Genomic DNA, 20,304 nt, shown 5'->3' on the forward strand with positions numbered 1-20,304 from the left:
GGGTTTATTTATTAATTTTTACCAACAGGATACATATGTGCTTGAAAAGCAGAGTTTCCCCGTGCCCCAAGCACATTCTATTCATACTTTAGACAATCAGTCTTGCTACAAGCCCTAATGAATAGCTTTGTGTATTCAGAAAAAAACTAATGCACGTGCTTAATTTCAAATGCGTGCCTAAGTGCCTTACGGAAGTCTTAATGCACAAACTAGAAGCTTACAGCTTTCGCCAAACAGAAGAAAAAAAAGAGAATTTACAAATCAACCTGCACCCCAGCAATATTTTTAGGTTATTATTGTACTAAAATACTAGTATTTAAACTTCACAATGCTTTGCAGACCTCAACAATATTGTACATGATGTTTTTCAGTATTCTGGTTCAGTTTTAAACAAAGAGAAAAAACGAGACATCGGGATGTTTAAATTTGCCTAGGAGGTCCCTGGCAAAGGACAGAAAAGAGTAAAGGAGTCCTGACTCCCCATGTGCTCCTCTTAAGGATGTTGCTTCTCATCTCTTGTTTACTTCTCATGATGCTCCCCCTAACCTGCCTTGTTTGCACACGGGTAGGGCACACCATGCAATTAAGTGAGAGAGAAGTGAGGATTCACAAGCTTAACAACAATATAGGACTGGAATTTAAATGTGACTCTTGCACAACATTTCTTTTATGTGCGTCAAGCAACAGTGTACAGGTTTCCTTGCACTGCATCAGGACACATGACGTGACTGTAGCAACCTAAATAACTATTTTTAGATGTACAAATACTGCTGACAACTAATGGCCACTTTCCTTTATGCCTGATATTAGCCTATACTTCAAAATGAGTCTTCTGTCTATCCCCTGGAGGGACAGGTGCCCTAGGAGCCCTCTACTTTTCTCAGAAAGGTTTTTCTGGGTGAAGAAAGGGAAAAATAGAAAGTCAATAGAAGTGCAGAACGGGGGCTCATCACTTCAATACTTTCCCTGTAGCTAAAGAAAACAAAGGACAAAGAGCTGGGCTACAGACCAGCAACACAAGGTAGTGGCTATTTGGCTGATGCTTCCTTAGGAAACACTTCTGGCTTCTAGCTCCTCAGAACAGCAATTCCCTGGTTTGGTTGGTTTTGAGCTGTTGGTGTTGCCATTGCCAACAACTAACGAAAGGTTGTTTGTGGGTTGTGTATTCTCTGCTCCCATGTGGTTTGTACAAAACACTCTAACTACAAAAATTAAATTCTAAATGAACGGATAGCTAAATAGGGCACAAAACCAGGGATAGGCTGTTCCTGCAATGAACCAACCTTTCCTTTGCGTACTGGTTTGGGTTGGGATGTTTGTTCATAGTAGTTTGTAGAGGGCTATGTTTTGGGTTTGTGACCAAACCAGCAGTGGTAACACAGGGATGTGTTAGTTACTGCTGAGCAGTGCTTGCACAGCGTCAAGGCTTGCCCCACACACACCTTGTTTCTCACACTGCCCCACCAGCGAGCAGGCGGGGGGGGGGGGGGGGGGGGGCAGAGGTTGGGAGGGGATGTAGCCAGGACAGCTGACCCCCACGGACCAAAGGGGTGTCCCAGACCACACGGCACCGTGCTCAGCAATAAAAGCTGGAGAAAGGAGGAGAAAGGAAGGGACTTTTGGAGTTACAGTACTGTCAGGCGCGATGAAGCCCTGCTTTCCTGGAGATGGCTGAATGCCTGTCTGCCAGTGGGAAGTAGTGAATGGATTCCTTATTCTGCTTTCCTTGCGCTCAAAGCTTTTGCATTACATATTAAACTGTTTTTCTTTACCTCATGAGTTTTTATCCCATGAGTTTTCTTAATTTTCTTACTTCCAATTCTCTCCTCCATCCCGCTAGGGGGGAGCAAGCAAGCTGCCGTGTGGGGCTCAGCTCCCACCTGTAAAGACCTTTGCTCTTGGTCTCTTTAATGGCCCCTTGGGGACTACGGCTGCCTTGGGGAGAAGCAGAGAGAAACCCCACCGCACCCCGTGCTGTGCATCGGTGGTAGGCTTGGGACAGCCAGGGAAAACTGCACCTAGGGCATGGCGATTCTGCCCCCTGAAATAACATACTTAATCCATCCAGCTTAGACGTAAATGTATGGACATATGGTTATCCTAGGGGGAGCGCCTTTTGCATGCCACAACTTTCACATTTATATAGACTAATGATCAAATTAAGACTGCTGACACATTTCACGGCATGAGAGCTGTAGCAACTTATAGAAACAAAAACCTTTGCATTTTTATGCAAGCCCAGAACTTTTTGGCACACTCTAAGCAATCAACCATAGTAGGTAAGAGGTGCTGAGAGGCACATTAATTCTTCTGCTTGGAGGGGAGTTTTAAGTCTCGACAGCAACTAACTAGAAGATTCCAAAACAGTTAGTCTACAACAGTGCTGCCTGAAAAATAAGATATTTTTTTTACATCTAGATACCCAAGTCTGTGGTATGGATTCAGAAGTTATTAGCTCTGCAAGACTGTATTGTGCAACAGTTCTAATCAGGATCCAAAGTCTGGCACCATCACAGCATTAACGCATTGACAAATGATAGCAGTAAAAGAAACTTACTGTTAGGAACCCTCAAAATTAGATTCAAACACAGACTGAAATCTCTCTATTATAATAGAAACAGTCAGAAATTTTATCCTTCTGAGACACTACAATAGGAGACCAGATAGAGCGTCTATTCTCTAAGCCTCATCTTCCCTAGAGTTCCATATCCCTGAGCCTTTTTGTCAGCTGCTTTCAACAGCAACCACCAAAAAAAATGATCATCTGCGACGCAAATGTTATTACAACAGCAATCTTACTTTTCTTTTCTTTTTTTGTATGCACAGAATAAAATACAATACTGTGTCCTTCTGCTTAGAAAGGAAGGAGGGTCCAACCCAAGTGCGACAGCAGACAGAAACTTCACCTAACTCTTGGTATTCAACTGTTGTAATCTCAGTGCATAAATCTTTGGCCAGAATGACATTTTTTAATTCTTTCCAATCGAGGACTGTGAACAACAACGGTTAAACTGCATTCCTGGGACAGCTGGGACTGTTTGGGAAGTACATTTCCAGAAAAATTAGACTAGCAACATCCAATAACACAGGAGAGTCCTGCTAGCCCTCACTTTACTGATCTAAGTGCTCTGCAATATGAGACCTTGGAGAAAAGCTAGTGTTCAATCTGGGTTGCCACCCCTCCTCCTGCTCCCCAGCTTTTCCTACATATTAAAGTTGACTTACAAAACGGAAAGGAAAGAAGAAAAAAAAAAAGGCTGAACTCAAACATTTTCATTCTATTTAAGCACTGCTATGGATGAAGGACACTGAAAGAAATATAAAAGCTTTTGAGTTTTCTTGCTTACTTTTTATATTAGAACTATTTTAATCATCATCTTTTATAGTAAGATTTCCATTCTGGAATAGCCTGAAGTACTGAGAATTTGTTCACACCTATGGGTTGAGCTGATTAAAACCACTTTCACTTTAAGCCTAGGTAGCTAAACATGTCCAAAAGGCTGAGAAAACACTAGTTTAAAATACTGGAACAGGCTACTCGGACTCCTGATACTGCAAATTCCCTTTACGAGCAAACTGAAGGGAAGACAAGCCTTTAAGTACACTGTGATTTCATTTGAGCTGAAAGAGTAACATGTTGATTATACAACACCTGATGTGCTAAGTGTGAGCAGCTGACGTGCGCTGGTGGTGGTTTACACCAAGCAAAGAGCCAAGAGAACACCCTAAAACTCCTCCTACTGAAATAAAACTCCAGACTCCTCCTGACTGAAGAACTAATGAAGCTCATACATGTGAAGCTGCACCGGTAAAAGTGGAAGCTAGGCTATCACTCACCTTCTTTATCATAATACAGACTCCTGTCCTAAATATCCCTCTTAGCCTCCGAGACCAGACAGGGATGTGCACATGATGACGTATCCTACCTCTACAAGGGACCCCAAAACTGCTGATTTATATAAAAAATACTAAGTAGTGCTATTGTAGCCACGAACGTCTAAGACCATTGAAGATGTGGAGAAGAATGTGTGCTCAAGAGCTGGTTTGTTTCTTCTAGGTATAGCAATTGGTCTAACAAAATATATTGCCCTTCCTCATAAATATGGACTGTCTTCATCTCAAGTTAACAACATGGTAGTTTTCCTTACAGATTTCACTGAGACTTGCTGCTCTCAGGTTTCTCCATGTATAACAGGTATTCATCATGAAAATGATGTATGACAGCAAGATGATAAAATCCCTCAAAATTGGCATGAGAATAAAGAATACTGCAGGTTCACCAGACATACATGCATACACGTTCACAGAACATACAGCTGCAGATGCTTGCTTGATTTTTATTTTTCAACACACTATTCTGCACATTTTTGTCTGCCCGGACACACTCAGCAACAGAAACCCACGGGGCAGCTATGCCAGTTCATTCTTGCGTGTGTATTTTGCTAGCCAGACAAGAGTAAGGATGCGCAATCATCCCTCCTCTTCCTCTTGCCTTCCCCCAGCACCAGGGCATGATTCTCAAAGCCTGCCCAGGGCAACTGAAAGAGTAACATTAGAATTTAATTAATAACCAACACCAAAAGAGAAGAGCTGCAATGCGATAGAGGGCAACATCTGTGCCTGGGAGGTGGTGCATGCCAGGTCTCAGCACTCTGGGTATGCAATTCCCCTCCTCTTCCTTGCTTTCCATCCCCAAGAAAACAGCAGAAAAATCGGTGAGACAGTTACGAGAGCCTGTGGCTGTATTGGATTTTGCAAGTCTCCTGTGCTGGGAGCCCCCAGGTTGTGCAGGCAGCTGCTACCATGGGCACTGCAGCGGATGAAGGGGAAGAGCAGGGGTCCAGCCCTCCAGCACCCAGGGAAGGTGTGTGAGCAGCCCTCCACATTGAGACACCCACCCTGCTGCCCACCCCAGCAGCAGGTGCCTGAAAAACCCACTCACTCAGCAAATGTGATGGTAATCTAGAAAATAAAATTTGACTTCCCACCACTTATGTAGAAGACATTTCATGCAAGGAACCAGCTAGACTGTCTGTGGCTGCATGGACATTTTTCTTGGCATCATAAATGGTCTACAGAGTATCTGCCTCCATCTGGCCTCTTGTTCTTATTCCTGTGCCACCACCTTGACTGTGGCAGTATAATATTTTGTGGGGCCATGTGGTGAATCGGATCAGGGAACTGATTCAGATTAAAATCCCAGACTAAGGAAATTAAAGTCCACTAATAAATGCTGTAACCGTAATGCAATGTTACAAGTTCTCAAGTAAAGATTTGGAAAATTTCTATGCACACTTTTTCTTATTGAATATGTAGCTTAATATATCACTTTATGTTATTAAACAAAACATGAGACACAGTATGTTTCCAGTATCATGTAGAAGCTGCACATTTTACATTCTGTCCTGACGATGTCTAGGCACATACTTCCTAAATGCTCCCCCTCCCCAAGACAGTCGATTTGTTCTGCATCAATGTTTGTACAAAAGCACATGCCATCACCAGAGAACTGGATGAGGCAATCGCAACACATGGGAAAGGAAGAAGCAGCCATGGCAGAAGAAGTAAGCTGAAAGAAAGGGCAGGCAACAGCAGCAGCACAGAGGAAGGCAGGAACTCAGATGGGCTGGGGCTGAAGAGGGAAGCGGTGAGAGGTGAGTTAGCAAACGGACACAGGATGCAGGACCAACGGGAGAGGGAAGCTACTGAAAAAATTGCTGACGTGAGATAGTAACAAATACAGGAAAGCAGGAAGGACACCTTGTCTTGAGCAGCTTTAACAGGAGCACCTGTCTGATAGTGCTGCTGACTTGCTGCCCTGTCCTGGACACATGCCACTCACCTTCTGCTCAACAGGTCGCTGTCAACTCACAGTTGAGAGCAGAAAAGCTATGGCCAAGGCCAGGCTGCAACCTGGGAGGAACTTCCCAGCCCTCTTCTCTGCCTCACTGCGGGAAGGCCAAATTGCCAAAGCTGGCCCTCATCCTGCTGTTTTGAAAGCCAAACAAATTGTCGGGGCTGTCCAAGGGATTGCAAACCACATGGAAAGCTCGGACAGCTAACAGAATGGCAGGTAGCCTCTCCTCACCAGTATCAGAGCAGGAGTTACTGCTCCTCTGATCAGACACCACTGTGCGTGGCAAATTTTGAGAAAATCATTAATGATGAGTTGGGTTTTTTTAATTCACTCATCATAGTTATAGTGAGCTATGAATTATTACAAAAAGGGAGGATACTCAGCTCTTTAAAAAATGAGGTTTGAAGTACATTTGGCAACTGGTGCCGTCAGTATCTGCAGTTTCATTATTGAAATTCTCTCGAGTATTTTGGTCTTCCCTCCTGTTGTGAGAGTAACACAAAAGAAAACCTAACTATATAGGAAAAACAATTACCACAACTATACACAAAGCATTGCCTAATGCATATGAAAGGATGACAAATGTATTTTATATCCTTTGTTATAACAACACGATGCTTATACAACAATAAGTATAAAGTAAAATATTTTTTTTAAGTCACGGTGCAAAATTCAGGCTGGCTAATAACAGTAGGCAGAACTGATGCTTACACAACCTGTACATACAGATGCACTGACCTCAGCAGCAAGCGCCTGATTAATAGAATAAACTATACTCTTTTTCAGCCATTTTATTTGACTAATGAGGTTATTAAATTTTTTTTTTTATTTGACAAATGTGTAGTTTTCCCTCCTAAATTACAGTATGTTTTGTTTCTCATTAAATTACATTAACTTTTGTCTTGGACTAGCTAAACATTTTTAAAAAACTCTGAATTTGGATCCGAAGAGTGGAATCAGAAGTACGGAAAGTGCATGTGCTTTGCCAAAAGCACTATTTCATTACTCTTCAGAATTAGCTGGCAGTGTTTCTGCAATATTTACTGAAGTACAAACCAAATGTTTTCATCTGGACAGGATTCAAACCCTGGTATGTTACAACCACAACAAAAATCATCTCAATCCAAGAGCCTTCTCTGTAATTTGGGCTGTGGTTTCTGCAAAATTGGAGGATTCTTCTCCATGAATTATTTACACCAACCAACTCCCCCTCTAGCTCCTCTCTTTTATTTCCTCCTAACAATTAAACATAACCCAGATGTGCTTTGGAAAAATCTTAAAACAATTTAAGACATCAAAATGATTTAAGCACAAGGCAGGTCAAGGTATGCGGGCCTTCAGCCTGCCCCGATAAGCATGCGGCATGCCAAGCCCTACAACGAACCGCAGCCGCAGGTTTGGCTTCTGCTCCGACCCACGACCCCATTTCGGGGCTGTATGCAGGTGGAAAAACCTTGCCTCCCAAATGCTCCTGATGTACTGGCACCTCAATGCTTAAAATTTAGGGCCTGCTTCTCATTTATTATATGTCCTACTTATTACGTTTTGGCAGGACAGCGCCAAGTCCCTGAAGTGCGAATAAATGTAATTTATGCCTGCACTTTATGGTCGTTTTACGGAGCAAGGCTAAAAGAGAATGAAGTGCATAAACTCTATAGGAAAGAGCAATTGTATCTCACTTGCCTGGCTCCACCTGCAGGAACGGTCCCAGAGGGAGCTCCCCAGTGCCTGAGCCAGGGGGAGGAAAAGGCCATCCCAAGTCCAGAAATAAAACAGAGCTCATAAACACACCGACGCTCAAACTCTCCCTTCCTCTGCCGTTGTACGAATCACCAAGTTGCTTAGTGTTATGGCTAGTGCACTGACACAAACCCCATTTTCTTCTTGGTCCTTTCTTCAAAGCAGTAGAGCTAAACCCAAAAAGCCAAATAAAATTGTTCCTTTTCTAGAGAAACCGAGTAAGGGTGGGGAATGTGTGAATCTGCAGGGAAAAAATCAAAGGTTCACTTTCCAAAGTCAACAGAACACACAGCAGAGTGACAGACTACAGAATATTAAAAAAAAACAAGTAGAGCGTGTCTCACGTCTACAATTCATATCTGACCATCTCAAAGCAGTTTACTGTCACTAACCTGCCTAGATTTGGCAGGGAACCTCAAAAACAACCTTTCCCACATACACTTCGACCCCCGACTTTACGCTCCCCTCCACCAGGAACAAGACAAGCCTGCAAGTCCCAAACCCCCACACCGCCATTCCCAAAAGGCTATCAGGCTATGTTCCGTACCCAAGAGACCCTGAGCTCCATCCCTAGAACAAATTAAGTCTTTTGGGGAACACTGAACCTATGGTAGGTTCCCAGGTTACAGAAGCAAGCTCACCGGTTTCTGCCTTTGCCAGAATATCTTACACTGCCCACCTGGGCACTGAACACCGTGGGCAGCAAGGTTGTGAAGTGTTGCTGCTGCCATCGCAGCTCTTGGATTTTATGCCAGCAGGTCATCCATAATCAATGTCCAGCTATGCCAATACCTATATACAGAGTTAAAACATTCCTCCTCATTTTAACAGAAAAACAGCTCGCCGAGGGACTCGGAGTGGGTCTGTGGCAAATATAAAGGCTGAGCTACAAGATGAGTCTCCCGTTTCAACGAGTTCATTTCATCCTGCGGCTTTTTGCAGGAGTAGATACCGGGATCATTAACAGCAGAAAGGGGCCCCACAACGGGAAGAGCAAGGTAAAAACTTTGATTCAGCTGTAGTGCTACACACAGGCTACTCCGTCTTGCACTCAGCGGCTCTTCCCACCTCGTGTCCCGTGCAGGCACACGCTGATATGAAACTAACCTCAGCTGCATGCCTGGAGGGATGGCCCTCCAGCAGCACTCCCATCCCCTGGGAAGGGATAAAGCCATGGTGTTGGTCACCAGGCTCTCTCCGTGTATTTCACACATGTGCTGTTCACTGTGAGCCCATATATTCACTTCTCCCTGCCAAAACTGATTAAATTACTCTCATCCTAAACCACTGCGAGAGTTCCTTACCAACCCAGAGCAGCAAATTCCACAGCTGGACTAACTGGTTGCACATACACGAAGTATCTCATACTTTACGTTTCAATGTTACTCCTAACTTCAAAATTTAAACGACTTGGAAACTGTAAGACTACAGTTACTAAATGCAAACATATCTTTATTAAAAGGTTTGTAATATTAAGACCCAACACTCTAAAGTTTATTCTTGTGTTGTCAATCCATCCTAAAATTTTAGTCTCAAATACCAAATGACTTAAAATTGATAAAAAGTCTTCTTCCAATATCTTAAACAAATCTCCGTGTTTTAATATTACTCTGGAATTATAAAAACTAACCCAGACTGCAAAGCAGCTCATGTTTTTGGACAGTGTCAGCATTTCATTGTTTTGCTTCCAAGCCTAATCAAGTTGCCATCCTATTTAATGTGTTTACTCCGATCTGGTGAGCAGTGTCTCTGCGGTGGGCAATGTGCTCCCTTGGAAGGCTGGTGCTTAGAGAGCGTGATTGATGGCATCACCGGCTCTCAAAGTCCAGCGTACCCACTGATACTAGAGTAGCACGCAAGCGTACCTTCTGCCCCATTAAAAGCTAGGCAAATAGGTGTTTTCTAACATGCCCAAAATCAAGAGCTCCCACGTTTCTGACTGTGGGGACTCTCCCACTGTAATGGAAAACCTCTGCAGGTATCTACTGGCACAGGCAAACCTCTCCTATTAAGACTCCAGAGAGAAGGCTGGGACCAAAGGCCCCCAAGCCTACCACCCAAACAAGGTGTTTAAAAAAATCAAAAGGCTGTTTAAAAGCAAACTGCACGAGGACTGGGGCACTGAGATTTACTGAAGTTCAGATAAACATGCTATAGTGTGATTTTCTATTTCGGTTTTGCTCAGTTGTAATAAATCATTGGATCGTTAAGTCATTGCAGTACTCAAAGAAAAACGAACAGTCACACGTTTTGCAGAACAGTTAGAAGAGCCTGAAAACTCAATTTGTGAGATCTCAATTAACCATCTTTATTTAGGAATCCCTGAAATTCTCTAGCATGTAACTCCCAGAGGCCTGACTTAATTAGAAAATTGATCATGGGAAAACTTCTTAAAATGTAGGCTCCTAATCATAGCCTCCCTGTTATCACCTTTTGCCAAAGATCTATGGCTCACAGGGAGTTGTTTCTCCTTCCCCCTTTAACCCTATATTATTCCACTCACAATATTTTTAACCTGTAAATAATTACAGAGAGTAAAGGTAACTTAAATGCACTGTAACAGAAGCTGTTTAAAAAAATTTGATCAGAGGCAGAAAATACAATAAAAGTGAAAGCTGTTGTACAACCACACAGAGATGACACGCTTGTATCTATGCGTGCTGCTGAAATATACTAATTATGCCTCTGGCAAAGGGCATACGGGCTCCTTCAAAGAAGCTATTTAAAGATAAGAACACTGCAGACAAACACTTCAGAGATATCTGTGCTATTCCCTTCCTTCTTGCGTTGGAAATTCTAGGTCACAATTTAAAAAAAAAATAATAATAATAAAAATTAAAAAGGATTTTAAAATAATAGAAAGCAGGGGAGCCTTGCCAAATCTGGTCAGCTAGATGCATTCCAGGGTGCTCAAATATTCATCAACTCTTAACAGCCTTTTCATTCTGCTCCGCTTACCTTTTAAGAAGTAATTAGTACATTGTGTTATCAAATCAAAAGTTCAAAACCCAAACTACTTAAGAACATGTCTAAAGCCCCTAGTGTTCTGGATAATGAAACCAAGCAGGTCCTCTTGGTTAAATTACCTTGTTTTGAAATAACAGGATGCTAGGGAAAAAAAGTAAAAGTGGTTTGAATCATTAGATTTTCTGATAAGTAGCAGAAGGCCAGGTAATTGGGATTTCTTTTCCCATGTATGGGACCTTACGTACGCTGAGGGCATTTCTTCAGCATTGCTGCATGATAGTACTGCTCCATCACACAGAGAATTCAGCTGCTGCCACTTAAAATACCACCCACCACCACCACCCCAGAGTACTGAAAAGTGAACTGGTGGTGGTGATGAGATTTTTAAATTTCTCTGTTTAAAAATAGAAAATGAAAGTACATGCTGACATAGTGCGACAAATTTACACTGTGCTTCTGACACCGCTGCTGGGTATGGTGGGACGAGGACAGAGACGTGACCACAGAGCTGCCTTCCCACCACTCCTGGAGAAGACTCCCTTGCCAAAGGAAAGCTTTGATCATGAATGCAGGGGCTATACGATCAGAGCATTTTGAAGAACTAGGACCTAAGACAGTCCTAACTTAAAAAAAAAATAACAATTAAAAAAAAAATCACACAAACTTGGGGATTTACTGTCCTGGATCTAATCACTACTACGCTTACTACTAAACAATTTGCAAAGTGGGGAACTGTGAGTGTGCTCTTATGTCCATGTAATTGTATGTCACATTTTATCATGAAAGCACAAACAGCCAGGGCTGGACAGACATATCTGGACAGAAGACAGAACAACCACAAGTCCCACCACGCAAGCAATTTTGAATCCCTCAACACTTCAGCAAATAACAGCACAGAGGTTCAAAACCAAAACAAACTGCATCCAAAAAAATCAGAAGTCTTCCCTACGGAGGGTTTAAGTAAGCTGCTGGCTCTTCCCTCTCCAAGCTCTCTGGGTGCCACCAGCCGAGCAGCACCAAACCAAGCCTGTCAGCGCCCTGCAAGGCCCCTCGTGGGACCTCCTGGAGCTGGGCTGGATGTACCAGCAGGCTGCTACATGAACTCCCTGCAAGTATATTAGGAACCAACTTCCATGTCCTTTTTTCCAACAGGCACACCAAATGACCCAGCCACCTGGAGCTAAACCTCCCCAGGGATCAAACGGGCACCACCTCAGGCAGGCAGGACACAGCAGTTCAGAGAGGGAAGGCAGAATCATGCCAATACCGCTCTCAACAACCCTATTCCTTCTCCCTCCAAGCCACAGCCACTCTTCCTGCTCCTCCACAAACACATTCAGGTAGCAGATTTCCCCGTTTATACTGGTCCTCGTCTGGCTTTATACAGGAGTAATGGAGCAATAAGCTTGTGGAGGTGCTGAAACAGCTGACAGCTTCCCCTTTCTGCTTTTCTTCAGCCTGTTTAAGCAGACCAAGAACATGCCATGTGTAGCACTCAAAGCAGATTTTCCCTCGTGGTTTTTAATATAATTGTAATTGGGATCTTGCCGTCTGAATGCACGTGTTGTCTGAAATATACGAGTACCCTGCATACTGAAGAAATTAGGAATGAATTGCAAGTTCTTAATTGACAATACAAAACATCAATTATTCTACAGATGAATAACAAAGAAGAAAATTACAGGTGCAAGAGCTAAACAGCCACTGATTAAAATAGAAATAAAAAACCCAACAAACCTTCTGAATGAAGCACTGGAAGAGGACAAAAGTACCCATGCTTCCCATTTACATTGTTAAAGCACAATGCTAAGAGATAGTAGGAAATAAAAATGGAGACAGGCCACATCCCCACACAGGTTGCCTTTCTTTAAGTGCAAGTGCCTTCAAAGCTATAAATACCACATGCTTAGTTAGCAAGCAGAGGAAACAAGCGTGTGAATGCAGCCATGTGTGCTCACACACACACACACACACACCCCATCTGAATTTTCCCACCAACAACTGTGGCAGTTGGCCCAGATCACAGCAGTGACATGCTGCCAACAGACTGATCAACCTCACAGCAGACTAAATTAGAAATACATTTCCACAGATTAGATTTCAGAGGACTGTGATGCCGCTTTAAACACCATTAGATTCTGCTCTTTGCAATCCTTTAAACAAACACAAAAGCTAGCAAACTAGCCCCCCTCCATCCCCTCCACCCACTCGCTTTACCAGAAGTCCCAGCAGGGTGGAGGCTCTATATTGGACCAGAGTCAAGACAGATAAATTACCAACCAGTCTAAAGCTACCACTAGCCTAAAATCTCACAGAACAGAATAAAAAAGGAAATCAAACCATGCTGCGTTAAGGTGAGAAAGTCTCAGCAGGAAGATACAGGTGGTGCTGTGACCAGTGCTGCTCACAGATGCAACAGAAACCTCAGAACTGGAAAGGGGAGTTCAAACACAAGCTTTGAAGGGTCCAATCCACGAGGTAAGACTTCTGCAAACAAGCCCTATCTGTAACAAATGCACACCCGAGGTAAGACTTCTGCAAACAAGCCCTATCTGTAACAAATGCACACCCTTTCAGCAGGTAACGGGGCAAAACAACAGCAAGAGGCATCGTTCCAGCACATCAATGATGGAGCAGTAACTCGCTAAGGGGGGGGGGGGGGGGACGGACGAACGGGGGACGGGGGGCGGTGTCTGCCAAAAGAGAAACCTGCCACAACAGCTGATATGAGAACTGGGAGATTAAACTGAAAGATGCTGTTTTCATCACATGACTTGGGACACAGGCCCATAGAAAGTCCCAGGAAAAGTGACCACTCTGGTGAGTGGTCTCCTTCTTTAGCTTAGTCAGGACAGTCAACTGTATACCTCACGCTAAGGTCCCCGAGTCTGACACGCAGGCTCACAAATACACACCAGTGATCCCAGACACACGCCATCCAGTTCCAGCCAGGCTCAGGCACCTGTTACCGTGAGATAATGCAGGTATCTCGCTGTACAACTTCAGAAACCTCATCTGCACTTGGGTTGCAGAGCGGAGGAGCTCACCTGTTTTAATTACCACCACGGGAACAGTCCAGCTCCTGGAGCAACCAAGAACAGCAGCAACCCCTCCACCCACTGTCAGATGAAAAGCCTCACTCAAATTGAAAAACACAGGACAGTGAATAGGTAGAGAAGGGGAATTTCCAACCAGGTATCTCCTCTTGCAGGAATAAGTACTCAGGCAAGTTACACACTTCTTCAGTTTCTAGTCAGGCAAAACAAAGGAGGATGCGGGGGGACTTAGGAGAGCTAGACAAAACCCCATTCAGGACAACAGAGTGTCAAGCATAAAAGAAATTTCCTTTTGCATTACTACTGGCCTCATTTTATGGTCTTTACAACCACGAACTCAAATGCTTCTGCTGCAGATATAGTCAAATGGCTGAGACTTGAAATGCATGCAATATATTCAAGCGCAGCACCAGTACATTTGTGTGGCTGCTACTTAGTGTGTGGTGCCATGGCTCATTCTTCGAATGAGACTGTCCCCCTTCAGCAGCTACAAGACTCCTACCTCGAAGACAGAGGAATGTGAGAAAATCTTCTGTCTTGGGCTTCCTTTTGGAGAGGTCAGAAATCTGAGTGGCAGGAGGGGGGTAACAACGGCTCCACTATCTTTATTGGAGTTGTGCTGGGACTGTTTGGCTGGGACTGAGCAAACTTCCTTTGTGCTTGCAGCCTTGGCCTGTGGAAACAAGAGCATATCAGAAGCACGTTAGGCTGAACTTGCAGAAGAGACATCAGAATATAAAAATTCACCATTAAAAAAAAAAGGGGGGGGGGGGGGGTTGGGTGGGTGGAGACAGGGCGATCTGAATCCACCTCCCACCAGTATCATATTCCTACTTGGGGTCCACTGCGAAGGCAGTATTTTATTTGCCTTACCCTCTGGTAACTTCTGCAACAATTTGGAAAACCAGAAAGGGAACATCTTGACTATAAAATCTGTGACTACTATTTCATATGTTCCAAATATTTTCTTGCACATCTTACGATTACAGTTTACCATTCACTTGTTTGGAGATTAAATCTGTATTTTGCACCATAAAAATGTCTTTTTTTAAAAAAAGTGTCAGTGTTCTTTGCTACTTGTTTTTAATTAATCTACAAATGAGGTTTATTTTAGACCCATTAAAATTTTCACATATTCCAATCTGCTAGGATACTATTTACATGATAAAATACACATTAGTAGATAAAAGTATCTATGTTAGCACCCAGTTCTACAAAAACAAATCAATACTTTCAAGGAAAGCTATTTTTGTTCCCTGGGCCACAGCCTAGAAAACAGTAAAGCAAGGAGGTCTGGGGTGGGGTAAGCAGTAGTTATGACCAGTTTATAAGAATGAAGGACATGCACGGAGTGAATCTGCCTCAGTCCCGCTACTGGGTGATGGACTGACACCCTCTGCTAAGTTTTAGAGCATGGCCGGGTATGGCTGTAGGAAATTAACTGATGCGGGTGGTTTTGGCAGTCAGGATGCAAATTATTTCAAGCCTATCTGAAGGCTCTGATTAACTGCTAGGTGGCAATGAATATGATTTTCTTTAATACGTCCAGAACACAAATTGGTATTAGGGAAAGCGCTTTGGGGCAGGACAGATACCCGGAGGGGGTCTCACTAGGAACCTGGCTCGGCTCAGCATTTAAGAACATGCTAATTTCTCACTTAAGCAACTAGGATTCTAATTACGATCTTTATTACAGCTTCAAAAAGGAGAGAAGCTACTGAAAGAACTTAAAACCTCATTGAGAAAGCATGCAATTTTATGTCATTTTCTTCCCTAATAGCAGAGTATTTACATAATGTCAAACTGAAACATGTATCAAATAACACTGAAGGAAAAGCCAGGTCTCGTCACTCCACAGCAGGCTTGACTTCAGGAAAGCATAGCTATCGTTCAGTGTGGATGAAACACCTAAGAGGCAAATCTCTTCTTTTGCACAGACATGAAACTTAAATAGCTAGGTAAGAAGAACAGGCTTGTTACTGCATTTTAAACTCCCACAATTTTGTGGCCAAAACAGAAAAAAGAAAAAAAAAAAGAAGTTGAAAATCCCAGCAGTGTTTGTATATGTATACACACATCCCCTAACGACAACAGAGAACAAAAGTAACATTCAGCAATTTTCTCCCTAAACTTTGTATAAAATTGTCCACGTTCTAATTATCCAGCCCCCACTTACCCAAACAACAAACACCACCAGCCACTCTTACTGCTTATTTTCATCTCCTTAATAGCAAATATAACATGATGGTTATAATTATTTTTTTTATCACAGTGCTTATAATTTGTGAACTGGAACTAAAAGACTATTGAACACATACATTTTGTTGTATCTATGAACAAACTATCTTCCCGGAATTGAAGTCTTGTATACACCCAAAATTGCTCAGATTGCCTTGCAAAGCCCTACTCCATCAAGTAGACGAAGGACTCCCACACAGGATGAATGGGATTTTAATTTCAAACAACTACATTTCTATCACCGAAATCACACATGCAGCCAGAGAAAAATGCTTTGTGTTGGCTTCTGCTCTGCAAAAAACATACACTTTCTCGCCAGACACCATACTATAAAGGTTAGCAAGCAACCCTGCCTGCTGCTGTCATCTGCACAGCAAATTCTGCCCATCGATGTGCTTCTTCAGCTGGGCTGTCAAGACACACTGTGCACTCACCACACCTCTGAAACTACCTGCTCAAAACTCCTGTGATCAAAGATAAGCAGGGGGGAGGATTCTGCAATGACCACCACCCCAAAAAGTAAAGGATAAGTCTGTTTCATGGTTCAAGATTAACCCTTTGTAGCAAGGATCGGCCAGGGCTGTTTGCAGCATCCCCATATTGGTCCCTAGAGCATTGAAAGAGGATTAGGGAATGACTTATAGGTTCGGCACAGACACGAAATGAATTAGTGAATTGAAAGTACTTTTGGTTCAGTCTGTCTTTGAAAACACACTCTCTGCTAGCCATCCTCCCCCAGTACAACCAATTCCCTGCTTGTTCTGCGGGCACACGGCCTGGCAGCGTCCCTGGCTCTTTGCTACCTACCACGCTCCCACCAGTGACCCTTCGTTTCAGTGAGGACAGTGAAAATGCCAGATCTTTCCTCCACCCAGCTTCAGGCTATGGCTATGAACTTTTGCCACTTCCCCAGGGAGGCTGTGGAGACTTCTTGCTGTTACGGTCAGATGTGTCTGAGATACTTCTCCTCTCACACCTCTGTTGATGTTTGCTGTACTTCCTCCTGCTTAGTTTGAGCTCACCAGTGACACAAAAACAGCCCTGCTCCTTTTGAAACATCCATTTTTTTTTATTAAAACCCTGAGGATTTACAGGGCATAAGCATCACCAACTTGATTTACGAATACTAGTAAACAAAGGCACCCTTTTGTGACTGCAGCAATTATTTAGGTTTCTGCCACAATTACTGTTCTTTGCATGGATAGGCATGTGCTACACAGGCTTCTACTTCAATGCCTTAAGGTGTACAGAGGGAGCTATGAGCAAGAAGCAAGTAATTCTGTAGCTACAACACATCGGGATGAGGCACAATGTTAGGAAACAAAAGCCAAGCTTTTAAGCAGTCTTTGCTCCAGATTTGCGTGAAGATGACCAGTTTCAAACATGGGCCAGGCAAAGGAAAAACACACAAACACACACAATTGAAAACATGGGTAACAAAACTTTGCTTGTGAAGGAGTATATGCATCTTAATAGCCTCCTATGCGCCCATGAAAACCTCTAGAAGTATAAACTAGTGATTTGGGGCACAGTTTCACATTACACTTAATCCAATGTAAGTGTGAAGCTGCTGCCAAAAGGGAAAGTACCACCCCCTCCATCACAGGTAAGGCAGATGAAGCACAGCTGCCCATCGTACTCACTCATGCACCAATTCTGAGCAAGGCAGAATAGGTAAGGAAGTGATGAAAGCGCTCAGAATTTTGTGTGTATGATGTTGTCTATGTAGACTTTAGTAAAGCCTTTGACACCATTTCCCACTGCGTTCTCCTGGAGAAACTGGCTGCTGGTGGCTTGGACGGGCGTACTCTGCGCTGGGTGAAAACTGGCTGGGTGAATGCAGTGACATCCAGGTGGTGGCCGGTCACAAGTGGCGTTCCCCAGGCTCAGCGCTGGGGCCAGGCCTGGTTAATGTCTCCATCAATGACCTGGACGAGGGGATCGAGCGCTCCCTCAGCAAGCTGGAGGCGACACCAAGCTGGGGGGAGTGTTGATGGGCTGGGGGGCAGGAGGCTCTGCAGGGGGGTCTGGGCAGGCTGGGCCGATGGGCCGAGGCCACTTGTAGGAGGTTCAACACGGCTCCGTGCCGGGTCCCACACCCGGGTGACACCCACCCCCCGCAGCGCTGCGGGCTGGGGGCAGGGGGCTGGGAACTGCCCGGCGGGGAAGGGCCGGGGGGGGGCCGGTCAGCAGGCGGCTGGGCATGAGCCCCCAGCGTGCCCAGGTGGCCAAGGGGGCCAGCAGCACCCTGGCTGGTGTCAGCAATAGTGTGGCCAGCAGGACCCGGGCAGTGACCGTCCCCTGTGCTGGGCACTGGTGAGGCCGCACCTTGAGCCCCGGGCTCAGCTCTGGCCCCTCACTGCAGGGGGGCACTGAGGGGCTGGAGCGTGACCAGAGCGGGGCAGGGGCTGGGGCTGGGGCAGGGGCTGGGGCAGGGGCTGGGGGGGGAGGCTGGGGGGGGAGGCTGGGGGGGGAGGCTGGGGGGGGGAGGCTGGGGGAACCGGGGGCTTCAGCCTGGAGAGGAGGGGGCTCGGGGGGACCTTATGGCTCTCTACAACTCCCTGCAAGGAGGCTGCAGGAGGTGGGGGTTGGTGTCCTCTCCCAGGTAACAAGCAACAGGACAAGAGGGAACGGCCTCAAGCTGTGCCAGGGGACATTTAGATTGGGGATCAGGAAAAATTTCTTCACCAAAAGGGCTGTCAAGCTCTGGAACAGGCAGCCCAGGGAGGTGGCTGAGTCGCCATCCCTGGAGGTGTTTAAAAGACCTGTAGATGTGGTGCTCAGGGACATGGTTTAGTGGTGGCTTGGCAGTGTTAGGTTAATCGTTGGACCCAATGATCTCACAGGCCTTTTCCAACCTAAACGATTCTATGTTTCTACAAACACGTAACTCCACCCATGTGGCTTTGCTCTTTGCTTGTTAATACAACAGTTCCTGCTGGAATGACCTATTTTGCGTGCGTTTGGCAACAGGAGGCAGACTGGCACAAATGACAAAATGAACAACAAAAATCCTGTTTGCATCCCAAAATAAAGTGCTCACTCTGTCCTCATCCAAAGGGTATACATTACATAAGATCTGCAAATACCAAGCAGAAAAAATTTTGCAAGAAGAGGGAAGCACTCAAAATAATACCGCAGCTAAACATCATGCAAACACCCAACACAGCCAGAAATATCCAGACTATTTAAAAATAAATAGTAATTCACCTTCTCCCAGCAGAATGTTATTTTTCTTCTACTGCCTTTGAGAGATGACTTTGAGCACCTAATTATGACACAAATTTCAAAAAATCTTCAGCCTGAGGAAACCTCACCTCCTTTTGGTACACTTCTCTTCTACTGTACCTACTGTTCAGGTCCAAGACAGCAAACTACAGCCAGAGACTAACTACAATTCCACAACCAAAATACCCTGAGTGTACAAACTCAGACTAGGCTACAAAACATTTCTCTCCAACAGAAAATACACTTTCTGAAGATTTTCCAAACTGGAATTTATTTTTAGCTGCATATTTTAAGCAAGTCTTTATAATACATTATTTATAATAGATATAACACATATAAATAATACATTCTTTATAATCAAAACACTACAGTTTGTGTTAGCTAAAAATACTTCAGATATGTCTTTTAAGAGACAGTATCTTAGCACCATTGCTTTTCGCTTGTAGAAAAGGACATGTTTAGGAAGAAAATACCTACTACACAAAGGTGGACTTTTCTTTGCAAAGCAAAGCTCAGTAATACCAGCCTGTGTTAAATTTAGTAAATGTTAATACTCTAGGTAACAGCACATGCTGTGTTAGTTACAAACTAAGTATTAAATTATCACTATGCAAGATTTAGTTGTACGTCGGTACAAAAATCTGGCTATTTTCAGTTTATTACACCGTAACTCCTAAGCGAAAGCAAAGTGTAAGTACTATAAAACATACACAAAGAACAATATGCACAATTATATATGTATATCCATACTAATCTATTTATAGCAAATTCTGGGGTTGAGAGGCTGTCGCCATACCTATGCATCTCAACTGGGAAAAGATTTGCAAAACAAACTTTTTCAAACATCCTCTAATCTCCAGCAATCTGCAGGTTTTCACTAAACTTCTTGCTTGTTATGTACTACAATATATGCTTGCTGTTTGGTCTTGCAACCTTTCACTTACTCCTTGAACCTCACTTTTGCCTTCTTGAACCTCACTTTTGCCTTCATTATTTCCTGCTTTTCCACAGCCTGATGTTTATGTTCTTTTTCTTTATAATGGCACCATTGGAGTTAGATTTCCAAACTCTATAGGAACCAAAGCTTAAGTGGGTGCTTGAGTGTCAGTTTTGTGATTAATTCCATTTCCCTTTTCAATGCAGTGTGGTTTTCACTTTCTGAGCTGCTAGTGAGCAGCCTGCAAACTACAAGCAAAGGAATCTGTGCCTCTGTCTTTC

General features: G+C 43.9%; 1 protein-coding gene across 3 annotated transcripts in view; it reads right to left on the minus strand.

Moving 5' to 3' along the window:
- The window catches only part of JARID2 (jumonji and AT-rich interaction domain containing 2), a 100,236-nt gene that overhangs the window by 50,875 nt on the left and 29,057 nt on the right, over window positions 1-20,304 (minus strand). The window contains exon 2 of one of the 3 annotated variants that reach the window (XM_027799163.2): window positions 14,123-14,293. Coding sequence is in view for 1 of the 3 variants with exons in the window: in XM_055704454.1 (XP_055560429.1) it covers window positions 12,302-12,410 (109 nt within the window). In the remaining 2 variants the exon portion in view is untranslated. Of the gene's footprint in view, window positions 1-12,301; window positions 12,423-12,904; window positions 13,042-14,122; window positions 14,294-20,304 lie in introns of those variants that run through there. The other 2 variants (XM_055704455.1, XM_055704454.1) reach the window with 2 other exon arrangements.

Source organism: Falco cherrug, chromosome 3, assembly GCF_023634085.1.
Source record: "Falco cherrug isolate bFalChe1 chromosome 3, bFalChe1.pri, whole genome shotgun sequence".
Classification (NCBI taxonomy): Eukaryota; Metazoa; Chordata; class Aves; order Falconiformes; family Falconidae; genus Falco; species Falco cherrug.